This window comes from Capsicum annuum, chromosome 12 (genome assembly GCF_002878395.1).
Source record: "Capsicum annuum cultivar UCD-10X-F1 chromosome 12, UCD10Xv1.1, whole genome shotgun sequence".
NCBI lineage: Eukaryota > Viridiplantae > Streptophyta > Magnoliopsida > Solanales > Solanaceae > Capsicum > Capsicum annuum.
The window spans coordinates 1009833-1022585 of NC_061122.1; the positions used below are offsets into that span (position 1 = coordinate 1009833).

Consider the following 12753-nt stretch of genomic DNA (forward strand, 5'->3'; position numbering starts at 1 on the left):
CAATTATTCTTCCATTATCCAATCTTATGGTGAAATTTAAGTGGAATAGGATAAAAAAGATGATGAATAATTGTATTAAAGTTGTCTTTTTTAAAAAAAAAAAAAGACCACCTTTTTCACATTTCATTCAAAGCTAAACATTATGAAAACATTGCCTATATCATCTTTGCACCTTTTCAAAAGTTTTATTAACAACTCATAAGCAAGTTACAAAGTTGTACTATTAGAAAATAAAAAAATAAAAATCTCAATGTATGTGTGTGTTACAAATTATGAACAATATTTGAATAATAAGAGCAAGAAGATTTTGTTTTTTTTAAAAGGGTCCTCTCTATAACTCTATTATTGTATGTATATAATATTCATGTCCGGATGTTCCTCTCTAGCAAAGGAGATTTCATATTCCGGGCTCAAATTCAAGAGCTTGTGAGGATGTTGTGATACGATTAATGAAACGATAACATTATGTTGGGTTGTTCATGCCGTTAAAGTAAGCATTTGATTCATCTCACAACTTGAACACATAATCTATAGCTACTATAAGGCTATACTTTGAGATGATGATTATCTAAACCTGTCAATACGGGTCGGCTCAGCCCATCCAAACTAGCCCACACGGGCTTTGAATTTGACGGAGGTCGGGCTGACCCATCAAAATGATGGCCAAAAAACACCAAGCCCACACTACTACTCTGTGGGCTGCGGGTCTCACGGGTCAGTCCATTTTTAAAAAAATAATATTTTATAATTTAATTTTAGAATATTAATAAAAATAAATATTATCAGACAATATTACATAGTGTTAAAATTTGTTAATCAAGTCTCCAACATCTCAAAAAATACTCCTAATAATGCAATTATTTTTGACATGATATCCTTCAAATCAAATAAAAATACTGATAAGCAATCTAAATAGTTGCATGTATTTGACTTTCGGGTCGGCCAACGAGCTAGCCCAATCCACATTGCTCAAGCCTCACGGGTCACGGGCTTATCCAGACTGACCTAAAAAGCCATGTTCTTAAATGAGCTGCAAAAATTAAAGGCCAACTCCATCAAATTAAAGACCAAATCGGGCTAGCCCAATGGGCCTGGCTCATATTACAGATTAAAAGGGAAGCCCGGTACACTAAAGCTACCGCTACGCACGGTGTCCGGGGAAGGACCCCACCACAAGGGTGTATCGTACGCAGCCTTAGCTTGCATTTCCGCCAGAGGCTGTTTCAAAGGTTTGAACCCATTACCTCCTGATCACATGATAGCAAAATTAACAGTTACTCCAACGCTTTCCTTCATATTACATATTACAGATTATCCAAGAAAAAAGATATTGTTCTTTTTAAATAACATGGGAATATGATCATTTTAAATAAGGCATTATATTGCCTTCTAAGCATCTGAATATTAAAGTAATAAAGTATGCATAGAGAACAATGTATTTTTCCTGTTATTAGTAGTAGTGGCCTTCTCATTCACCACCAACTCATACACCAAATAGACCCACCCACCCTACCCCTCTAAATTGTTCTATTCTTACTTTCTTGAATGCTTTGTGGGGTCCTCTTACACATTACACTAAACTCCCAATTGCCATTTGAATCTCACTTATTCATCATGTCATCAATTATCATCTACTATTACTACTACTCTTCCTTGTGTTTGTTGATCATTCATTGTACCCTTCAAAGTCCATGGCTATTAGTCCAGGTTAGTTGTCTACATGTTATTTGCATATATACATGTTGTGAAGCTCTCAAGATTCATATAGTCGACCTCTACTTGTTAGCGACTCAGGCGTAACAGTCTTTATACATGTTATTATATTGTTTTGTCTTGATATCTTTTGAGTATATTTCTTGATCATTCATTTTGCCTTAGCCTTTAAATGAACCTACGTTAAGGGGATTCAACAGTTTATATATATATATATATATTAGACGAGGGAAGATATGAGACCGCCTTACTGATGGTTCATAATGTCATTTAGTTTTTGCACCTTAGGACAGGTAATATTCCGATGGAGGCCCTCGACTAAGAATATCATAAACATGAGTTGAGCTTAAATGAAGGAGTGAAGATTTACATACCCGAACTAGACATGTTTGGAACTGAGGCGTAATTGTTGTTGTTTTTGTTGTATAGAGTATCAGAAACAACGAGAAGGATCAAGTGGACGCGCTGCTCCTCTGGTTGATAGAGAGAATTCGATGTTGTCCAGAGCCTTTTTGTTCCGGAATTTTCACTTGAACTTGCTGATGCTCCTACTTCTATGCAGCAATGGTCTCTCCTCAAATGATTATGATGTTGAAGGTATGTAGTTATAGGTTTTGTTTACTGAATCTGTGAGAATTTCATGTTCTTTCTTGGGTTACTCTTTCAAAATAGTGTGCTAATAAAATCGCGGTAACTGTTTTCTTTGTCATCATTTTCAGGTCATGCTTTAATTGAGTTGCTGAGGTCTCTGAATGATTCAAACAATAGAATCACAGATTGGAACATTAATTTTGTGTCTCCATGTTTCAGTTGGTCTCATGTTACATGCAGAAATGGAAATGTCATATCCTTGTAAGAGTTCTTCTCTTTCTGAGCTTTAAGTAAATCAAGTGGATTCATATAGTCGAACTCAACTTGTTTGGGACTGAGGCGTAACTGTGGTTGTAATCAAACAGGAGCTTAGCTTCTAACGGATTCTCGGGAACACTTTCGCCATCGATAACCAAGTTGAAATTTTTGGTTAGCCTGTAAGTATGCTGCATTTTGTACTAAAATTACTAAAGTACCGTGTTTCTGATATTAATCCTCACGAAGAACCCATAAAGTCGAAATCCTGACTCCGCTTCTAGTACTAATCCTCGGTGTCTCAGCCGGGCCTAGGAAAGTTTTGTCGATTGTTGCTAAGACGTTAACGGTCTATGCAGGGATTTGCAGAACAATAATTTATCTGGTGCCTTACCTGATTACCTTAGCAGCATGTCAAATCTACAAAACTTGAATCTTGCAAACAATAGTTTCAATGGTCCTATTCCACCAGCTTGGGGTCAGCTCTACAATCTTAAAAATTTGTGAGTACTTGTTTTTTCTTGTTTCTTTGTTCCCCCGTTTTCCCAAGATGGCCAGCGAATGTTGCTCGGACTCTTCAAAAATGGCGACAAGTGCATTTTTGGAGGATCCAATGTTGGGTGCGACAACAGTTTTGGAGAGTCTATAAGCAACGTAAGACTAACGATGTCCTTTTGTCCTGCATCAGGGTCATGAGAGGAAATCGCATAACTGGAACTGTGCCAAATTCACTTACAAATATCACAGGCTTAAAACAACTGTAAGAACTATGTTAGCCTTACGGGCGGTTTTAGGTCTTCCTTTGTAATTTTCGGTTGGATTGAAGCCTATGTTGCTCAAAATCCTTCAAAAGCTGTGCATTTTGGAGGGTCCGAGCAACGTAGATTGAATCACAGTCAGAAGTAGTTATTGATTGATGTTTTTCATTTAGTTCATACCTGTTTTTGACTCTCACAGGGACCTGTCGTCCAATTATCTGACTGGAGGTATCCCACTGCAGTTGTTTTCAATACCAACATACAAGTAATGTCATCAGTTATTCTCTAAATCTTCAATTGCACATATATATTGCTGTCACACCATCTTATTCGGACTCTTTCACGATGCACGAAGCATCAGTACCTTGTTCCACAGCTCAACCCCGTGATCACATTAAGACAACTTTACTGTTGCTCCAAGGCTCCTTTCAACTGATAAAATATCACTGCATCTTTCAACTTGGAGCTGTTATCATCGACTTAGTTGCTTAGCTAACGATCATTCTGTACGTCATATCAGTTTTTCAGGAAATCATCTTGCTTGTGGCAATGGCTTTCACCAGCCCTGTGTTTCTAGTTCCTCCATATCAGGTTAATAGTCTTCGACTCACAAGTGCATCCTTTTTAGTTCAAGCCAAACAAATAATAGTTGCTTAAGTTATAATCGTTTCAACAGGTTCCAGTAGAAGACCAAAACATGAGGTTGCTATTTTTACTGGTGCAAGCTGTGGTGCATTCCTTCTTCTCATAGTTGGAGCTATCGTCACATATCGATGCAATTATAAACGTAAACTCAAACATGATCACTTTTATGATGTGGAAGGTACATGTGTTACTCGTATTTCTTTTCTTCAACAGAAAGAGTATATGGTTTTCCTATATTGAACAAATTTCGTTATTTAACTGCAAATGACATCTACTTTTATGGCATTTTAGGTGATGTTGAACGCAACATTTCATTAGGCCAGCTGAGAAGGTTCTCATGGCGCGAAATTCAGATTGCAACGGACAATTTCAGTGACAGCAACATAATAGGACAAGGAGGTTTTGGTAAAGTGTACAAGGGCTATCTTTGGGACAGCACGAAAGTGGCAGTGAAAAGACTTACAGATTACCACAATCCTGGTGGAGAGGCTGCATTTCTGAGAGAAGTGCAGCTGATTAGTGTTGCAGTTCATCGGAATCTCCTTCGTTTGATCGGGTTCTGTACAACCTCTTCTGAGAGAATTCTTGTCTATCCATTTATGCAGAATCTTAGCGTTGCATATCGGTTAAGAGGTATGGCCCTCATCACTCAACCTCTTCTTTTGTCATTCTTCGTACTATCCAGGGTGTTAAGTGTGTGTGCGCTTTCGCTCTTTTTGTCAGATTTAAAACCGGGAGAGAAAGCTCTGGATTGGCCAACGAGGAGGCGGATAGCCTTCGGAGCAGCTCATGGTTTGGAGTACCTACACGAGCATTGCGATCCTAAGATCATTCATAGAGATCTAAAGGCAGCAAACATCCTCCTAGACGATAATTTTGAACCTGTTCTTGGAGATTTTGGACTAGCAAAGCTAGTAGATACGAAACTGACTCACATTACAACTCAAGTTCGCGGAACAATGGGCCACATTGCCCCAGAATACTTGTCTACAGGAAAATCATCTGAGAAAACAGATGTGTTCGGATATGGCATTACCCTTTTAGAACTTGTAACTGCGCAACGTGCAATTGATTTTTCGCGACTTGAAGAAGAGGAAGATGTCTTGCTACTGGATCATGTAAGTCCTACCCCCATCTCCTCTCATCAAATTTTGTTTGCTTCGATGTTTTGACTATACTATCGCGAAAAAACTACAGATCAAGAAACTATTGAGAGAGAAAAGGCTAGGTGACATTGTGGATGGAAACATGAAAACATATGAACCAAAAGAGGTTGAGACAATCCTTCAAGTTGCATTGCTTTGCACCCAAAGTTCACCCGAGGATCGTCCAAAAATGGCAGAAGTGATCACTATGCTGAAAGGAGTAGGTTTAGCTGAAAGATGGGCAGAGTGGGAACAACTTGAAGAAGTAAGAAATCAACAGTTCTCCCTCATGTCGCGCCAGTTTTTGTGGGCTGAAGACTCAACACATGATCAAGAAGCTATACAACTGTCTCAAGCAAGATGAGGAAAACTGCAGATGTATGCATAAGCCAAGTACTTCTGCAATTAAATGTCAACGCTCCAGTATAGTTTTAGCTTCTGCTACAGCGAGCTATGTATCATGCAACACTAGTTTTATCATACGCGCTAAGGCGTCTTTCTATTCTAAGAAGTATATACAGAGAAAGGGAAACTCTTACACCTATCTTTTGTATACTTTGTGATGATAATAAATCAGTGTCCAAAGCAGAATCCTACATACCCGAGTTAGTTCTACCTCAAAAGAGAAGTAACGCGATCCCAGGCTCGTTGTACTAGCTCATGCTACGGCTAGGTAGCGCGATATGTACTGCTAGTAAACTTTCTTTTATCACTGTGTGGGTAAACAAGCATAGCCCAGAAAGGACCTTATCATATAATCTTTAATATTGAGAAAGTACTCGGAAATTACATGCAAATTAAGGGCAACCTTACATATATAATACTGGTAGTTAAAAACTAACACACAAACAACATTCTTAAAACACAAACTATTAACATAAAACCTAAGGTTTGTTCGAAGATCAACCAAGATGAGAGATCCAATGTTTCCATTTCACCCCAGGTCATCGAAAGATTCGAGCCCCGGGGAGAAAATGAAAACACTGTGACATAGATCACTACAACAACATAAAAACCCTTCCAACCCTGTCAAGCTAAAATATGTTGCTCGGCTCGTCCAAAAATGCTAGGATTTTAGCATTTTTTGGAGGACCCGAGCAACATATGGAGTAACTTAGTCGTCATTGCGCTAAGGAACTGCAGCCCGCTTTCCAATAGTCCTTGGCTTTGTCAACCTAGTTGAACCGTTCCTCGGAGGAGAGAAAACAACCGGAAGATATTCATCCGTCTCACACACAAAGTTCGACCCTGAGAAGTGCTTCACCAAGTGTTCCTTTCCCTGAAATATAATCATATATATCATCAAACAAAAATGCAACCAACATAACAAAAATATAATGTATTCAAATACTATATTTTAAGTTATCACGTCTCATTTGATAAACACTACATTAAAGTTACGATGACAAACGTGCTAATATTTGGGAGTAACGAGCAACAAAGCCTACACTGTCGAATCTTCTGCCTTTGAATGTTTGCGTGGTGTTTAGAACATTAACAAAAACATGATTGACGCGACCTATATATTATCAAACATTTTGCAGTTAATGTTGGAAACGATCAAGAAATGTAAAGTCATTTTAACCTGAATGCGAGCAGAGGTAACTTCACAAATCTTCCTTGACGAGTAAATGCCAGCGGGAGTCATGACACCATGCCACTTGAAGTTCCTGAGAACTTTCCGAATTTCAGCAGCAGCACATACAGATGTGAAGTTCACAAAGGCATACCCCACGTTGTTCTTCGTCCTAAATTTATCAAAACACACAGAAAAAAAAATTGTAAAGAGAAACAAGAGATCATCGATAAAGAAACAATGAACTCGTCAAAGATCCAACTTATATATACAGATTATACATAGCTAAAAGTAACAATATGGATAGTACCAATAACTAAACATGGGATAAATGTACTCCCTAGAAGACTTGACAAAAAATTCTTTTAAGAGATCATTAGTATAGTTAAGGAAACTAAAATAATGTGTAACAAAATGCTGCAGCCTGTTAGTAAAAATGAACAATTAATAGGCATTAAATAGAATAAGTATTTACCCAAAGTCAATTGGGAGATAAAGGAAATCATACTCCCAATGATATATAGAGCAGTAATGATCAACAAATAGCATGAATTGCTCCCTCCTGTAAAATAATATCCATTCAAAAAGAGTTAAAACTTTTTGTCAGAAACTAACAGATTCATAAATATGCATACCAAAATAAACCAAAAGCTCCATTAATAATCTTGCTGGGGGGGGGGGGGGGGGGGATACAGAAAAACTGCATTTAATAGCCTAATCAATCATATATGATGAATACTAAGTGCATGCATCAGTATAGTAATTGCACATTGGGATATGAATAGACAGTAAAATTGAAGTCTGTAAATGCATTGTAACACTAAATGGTCACATAAACTACTAGTACCCAATGAGACTGATATCATCTCAATTCCAACATGAAAAAAAATAAAATTGAAAATGATTGAACAAAAAGGCAAGTGAAAAAAAAAGCAAAGCATTCAAATCTCAATTTTCAACATGCAAGAATGAAATAATCTGAAAATGGTATAAACAAAAAAGGGGGAATACTAGATCATTTCAAGAAGTCAAGAACAAGTACTAAAGTCCAAACAAGTGCAGCTATGCAAATAAACAAAAATGACATAGTACAACATTTCAAGAACATGTAAATGAAAGGTAAATGCCAAAAAAACAAATCTGACCCATAATAGACTTTTGCATATAGAACTCAATCTCAATAACATGACCAAACAAGAAGGTAAAGAACTTTACAAGACATTTGTGTAAAAGAGAGCATTTTACAGACCTGAACTGATTAGGAATATTCCTAATCATCACAGTAGTTAAGTTGCTGCTTAAAATGGGACCTTCTTTAACAAGAGGAGTAGCTTTGTAAGAACTGATAGAACCAGCTTCTTGATGGGGTTTTCTCATAAAACAACCTCTTAGCTTCCATGTTTTTTCACCAGCAGTTGCAGCTCCCACCAACCTTGGTGGCAAAGGGAGTCTTTTAGCCCCTCTCTTCCCACACCTTCTCCATGTTTTTCTCAGAAACACCTCATTAACTGGCTCCTCTTGATGGTCACTTCTCTCAGGTAATGAGAGAACCTCAACCTGCTGCTGGTAACAAGGTTGAACATGAACATCTTTATAACAAATCCAGTAAAAAGGCTGTGGAAAGTAAGTAAGTAGTGGCAATACTGGTGGTGCTGGCTGCTGCTGATATGGAACAATCTCATTCCCTTGTACTGGTACTGATGGTGGTGGCTGATACACAACCAGTTCATTACCTACTGGATGAAAAATTTGGTGAGGAAGAGAAGGGACTAAATCTATTGCATGAAGAGTTGGTATAAACTCTTCAGCTTTTGGATTAAGTGTTTTGTGATGAACACAACCAGATGCTGCCATTGTTCAAAAATAAGAAGCAAACAAACAAGAAGATGAAATGAAACTTTTTCTCAACTTTTACAAGAAACAAGAAATGAACTTACACAGAAATATGTATATTATACATATATTATTATATATAGGTAGAAGAAAGAAACATAGAACAACAAAATGTAACATAATAACAGTATATATAACAGTAATATATATGCATAGGGAGGGAGTGATTTGGTGGAAGAAGATCTTTCATGTGCTTCTCTAAAAAGGTAAATGAGTACGTACTACTACTTACATAGGGTCATAGAAAACCCTATGGATTTGCAATCATATCAAAAATATAGGTCTACTATTTTGTTTCTTGTTTCTTCTGTTATTTTATCCGTACACATTACATTATACCAATGAATTACTTGTTCATCTTAAAATACTAATTGATACTACTATATTTATTAAAAAAATTATCTCAAAATAATTAACATCATTAAAAGAAAACTAACCATTTTTTTCCAACTCTATCTTTCATAATATTTTCTCCGTTTCAGAATAAATGAACTGTTAAAATATTTATTAGTATTTTAAAATTAGTGAATCGTTCAATTTTTTCCTATAATTTAACAAACAAAAGAAACTGCAGTTTTTTCTTCTTTTTTTTTTTTAAGAAAGAGACTTCAAAGGTAAAAATAAAAATTTATGTTAAATTTATATCTTTGATATTTTTTTTCTTAATTTGTGTGTCAAAATCTAATAATTCATTTATTTCGAAACGGAAAAAATAGTTATTCTAGAATTAAAAGATATAATAAATACGTGAAAATTAAAAAATTACTCCTAATAAGAAATATAATCAATCACACGCTCCTTGAAAAAATTTCCTTTATTATTGTACAGTAAGTATTAATATATACTATTGATTATTTTGGTACAAAAAAAGTATTCTCTTCATTCATTTTAATTTATCTAATATTGACTTCATACCTATTTTACATAGCAATAAATAAACTGACAATTATTAGCTAACTTTTTTTGATTTTCACATTCATACGAGTACTCCTAGTAAACAAGTTATAATACTTATTGCTATAATACTAATACTTACTTAAACTAAGGAAGAGTATACACCTATGTTTATTTAACAATTCATACGGAGTATATAGTATATGAGAATTCAAATATTTATAAAGTAAGATGATATTTGGAGAGTATATTGGTTGTGTTGTATGTTGGGAATAGTTGTAAATAGGTATAAATGAGTGAAACAAAAAGGATTTGTATTGGGGATATGAGGGGTGGGGGGGGGGAAGGTGTCAGAGTGCCTTTTGTTTCACAAAAGAAGGGGGGGTGGAAAATCTGAAGTAATAATGAAAGTGACTGACACATACTATAATTATTACTCTTCATTTAATGCATACAACTTTTTGGCGGCCAAAACCATCTTTCAAGGATTTTCTTCATTTCTTGATAAGACCATTATACTCTCTCAAAAGTAGTATTACTGGAGTGAGGAATGAGGTTATCCGAGCGAAGGTGAAAATGACTTTGACAGAGGATAAAATATGAAAATGCAGTTAAAATAGTTTGAGCATGTGATAAGAAAGGACATGAATGATCCAGTTCAGAGGTATAAGATGTTGACTTTAAATAGTTTCAGATGGGATAGAGATAGGTCGAAGAAATACTGAAAGAAGGTAATTAGATAGGACTTGGAGTAGGTACAACTTCTGAGAATATGATCTTAGATAGTAATGTTTGAAGAATCAAATTAGGGTAGAAAGATAGTGCGTGAAAGTGAGTCGTAGCAAGTAGTTAGATGCACTTTGGGGTAGCTTGATATTGTACTATTTTGTGGGTGTCTGTTATTTCATCTTGTTTCATGTTTTACTATGATCCTTATCTACTGTCTCTGTATCTTGATCCGGGGGTATATTGAAAATAATCTTTCTACTTCTTTGAAGGTAGTAGTATGAATTGCGTATATTTTATCCTCCCTAGATTCCACTTGGTGGGAATTCACTGAGTATGTTGTTGATGTGTATTTTTTATACTAATTTAGTAAATATTTTTGTACGTGTGTCCCGCATCGATCAATAAAAATATATTCATAAGAAGAATAGATTATTGAAAGGTAGCAATTAACGTTAAATTACATGTTACATGAATTTATATGTAAATTGAGATAAAGTAAATAATTTAAATGCAGTATCTATAATTATATTTTAAGTTTAAAAATTATTACTATTTTACAATAAATAAAATTAATAATAATAAATTTGAAGAAACAAAAATAGACTTCTACTCAAAAGGAAAAAAAAATCTCCCAAAAAAGAAAAACTAAAGACAAACTAATATCACTGTTGTGACTTCTCTTTTAACCAAAAGAGTAAAGGTGATCATTCATCTATCACTCATATTAAGCGAAAAATTTAAAAAATGATAAATAACAACAGAACATAAGTCACAATAAAATAATATGATTGAGATTTAGGAACCTAATTTTGATAAAAAAAAGTCATAAAATTCATGATAATCGAGATATTATAGTAATATTAAATCTCACTTTTTTTACAAAAAAAATTCGTAGAGCTCGATTGGACAGTTATCGATCATCTATATTGAGCAGAAAAAATAGCACATGCCAACATATCAATATGATAATCGGGATATCTGAACACTACAACTAAATCTTATCTTTTCACTGAAATTCCTTAAAGCCTGACTTAACATTTATCTATCATCTGTATTAAGCAAATTAGTATCACAATATCAATAATTATTTTAAAATCTATATTACACTCAACCCTAAATAAAGAATAGATACGATAAAAATTTAATTATTTTCACCAATAAAATTTGTTCATATTAAATTCTAACCGCTATAAATACAGGTACAAAAAATCAGAAAAAGACCTTTTACAAGGACAAAAATAATTTGGGATTGATTACCAAAGAAAACACTACACCTCTATTGAATCATTAATTGATAGGAAAAATCCCCAAAAATATTCGAAGAATAATTTCCTTGAAAGTATTCTGGTGGACGAATTTTTAGTTAATCCTATAATTTTCACACACGTCTTATTTAGAGGATACATTTATAATGAAGGTGTAAATTCAACAAACCAAAACTAAACCAATTGCAAAACAAAAACTATCTCTTACAATATATGTTAGAGCTCCTAATTTGAAAAAAAATCTTACCATTATTTTAAAGTCAAAATCTCATATATTTTATATGAGTCAATATTATAAATAAATAAAATAATAATTAGAAAAAAAAATAAAAATACTATTTTATCTATTATGAGGTATTTTAATGAAGGACAAAAAATTCAAATCATATTTTTAAGGGTCTTCACACTTTTAATGTATTATAGATTTTTATCGTCTAACTTTGAATATGTATATACTTTCAAATTATTAAAAATAATATATGTATATCCTGCAGTTAAACAGCACGCACTACGTGTCCTCATCCCCTGATTTGTTGATGAAATATTCTACGATCGAAGTTGGAAGCGAGTTTCATCTACGTATCTTCATTCTAAAGAAATATTTTGCGATCCGCATTGATTTTGATTCGCCAGAAAATAGATATGGGCGAAACTCGCTTCCAACTTCAATCGTAGAATATTTCATCGGTAGATCTGGGAATAGAGTACTTTGAGAAAATGGCTCAATTTCTTTTGAATGAGAATATGTGGGGCGCACTGTCTGATTAAATATACATAACATTTTCATTAGTTTGGAGGTATATACATATTGATGGCAAACGGTACAAATAATCTAAAAATATAACATAGAATATTTATTTATCTGTTTTAATAGCTCCGGGGGTATATATGGCTTTTTACTCTACCCCTCCCCCCTCCTCTAGTACTAGTAATATTATTTAGTCCATTCGTTTCAAATTACTTAACATGATATTATGAAGTCTAGAAATAAATCGAAAAAATATTTGAAAAAATTTGATTAGTTTAAAAATAATTCAATTTGAATTAATCGAACAGATGACCTCAAACAAGAAGTTACCGAGGACATGGATTAAGATGAAAAGTTAATGTAGAGCATTATCTCGCTTATTTTTCCATACTTAATAGTCATAATCTTATTCATGTAATTTCTTCCCTTTGATTAATACAATTACCCTATTATTTTATGATAGTTACTTTTTCCTTTTTCATTACACTTTGACATGCTTTTTATATGTTTAATCATGACTTTTTTTTTTTTAATTAGTTTT

General features: G+C 34.2%; 2 protein-coding genes across 3 annotated transcripts; one reads left to right on the forward strand and one right to left on the reverse strand.

Moving 5' to 3' along the window:
- Positions 1 to 1411: 1411 nt before the first annotated feature.
- LOC107851188 (probable LRR receptor-like serine/threonine-protein kinase At5g63710) lies at positions 1412 to 5703 on the forward strand. Of its 2 annotated transcripts, none has more exons than XM_016696120.2 (12): positions 1412 to 1707; positions 2143 to 2310; positions 2433 to 2565; positions 2670 to 2741; positions 2919 to 3062; positions 3248 to 3319; positions 3517 to 3582; positions 3838 to 3908; positions 3994 to 4140; positions 4254 to 4595; positions 4686 to 5080; positions 5160 to 5703. In XM_016696120.2, the coding sequence occupies exons 1-12, from the start codon at positions 1692 to 1694 to the stop codon at positions 5469 to 5471; spliced, it is 1938 nt and encodes a 645-aa protein (XP_016551606.1). In that variant the 5' UTR covers positions 1412 to 1691; the 3' UTR covers positions 5472 to 5703. The 2 variants fall into 2 exon arrangements, with proteins under 2 accessions (XP_016551606.1, XP_047256458.1); XM_047400502.1 differs by lacking the exon at positions 1412 to 1707 and adding an exon at positions 1995 to 2006.
- A 51-nt stretch (positions 5704 to 5754) lies between these two features.
- Positions 5755 to 8740, reverse strand: LOC107851189. Its single transcript, XM_047401039.1, has 5 exons — positions 7933 to 8740; positions 7159 to 7245; positions 6980 to 7107; positions 6693 to 6928; positions 5755 to 6386 (listed from the first exon to the last, which is right to left on the reverse strand). Exons 1-5 carry the CDS (start codon positions 8535 to 8537, stop codon positions 6237 to 6239), a joined length of 1206 nt encoding a protein of 401 aa, XP_047256995.1. The 5' UTR covers positions 8538 to 8740; the 3' UTR covers positions 5755 to 6236.
- Between the last annotated feature and the right edge of the window lie 4013 nt (positions 8741 to 12753).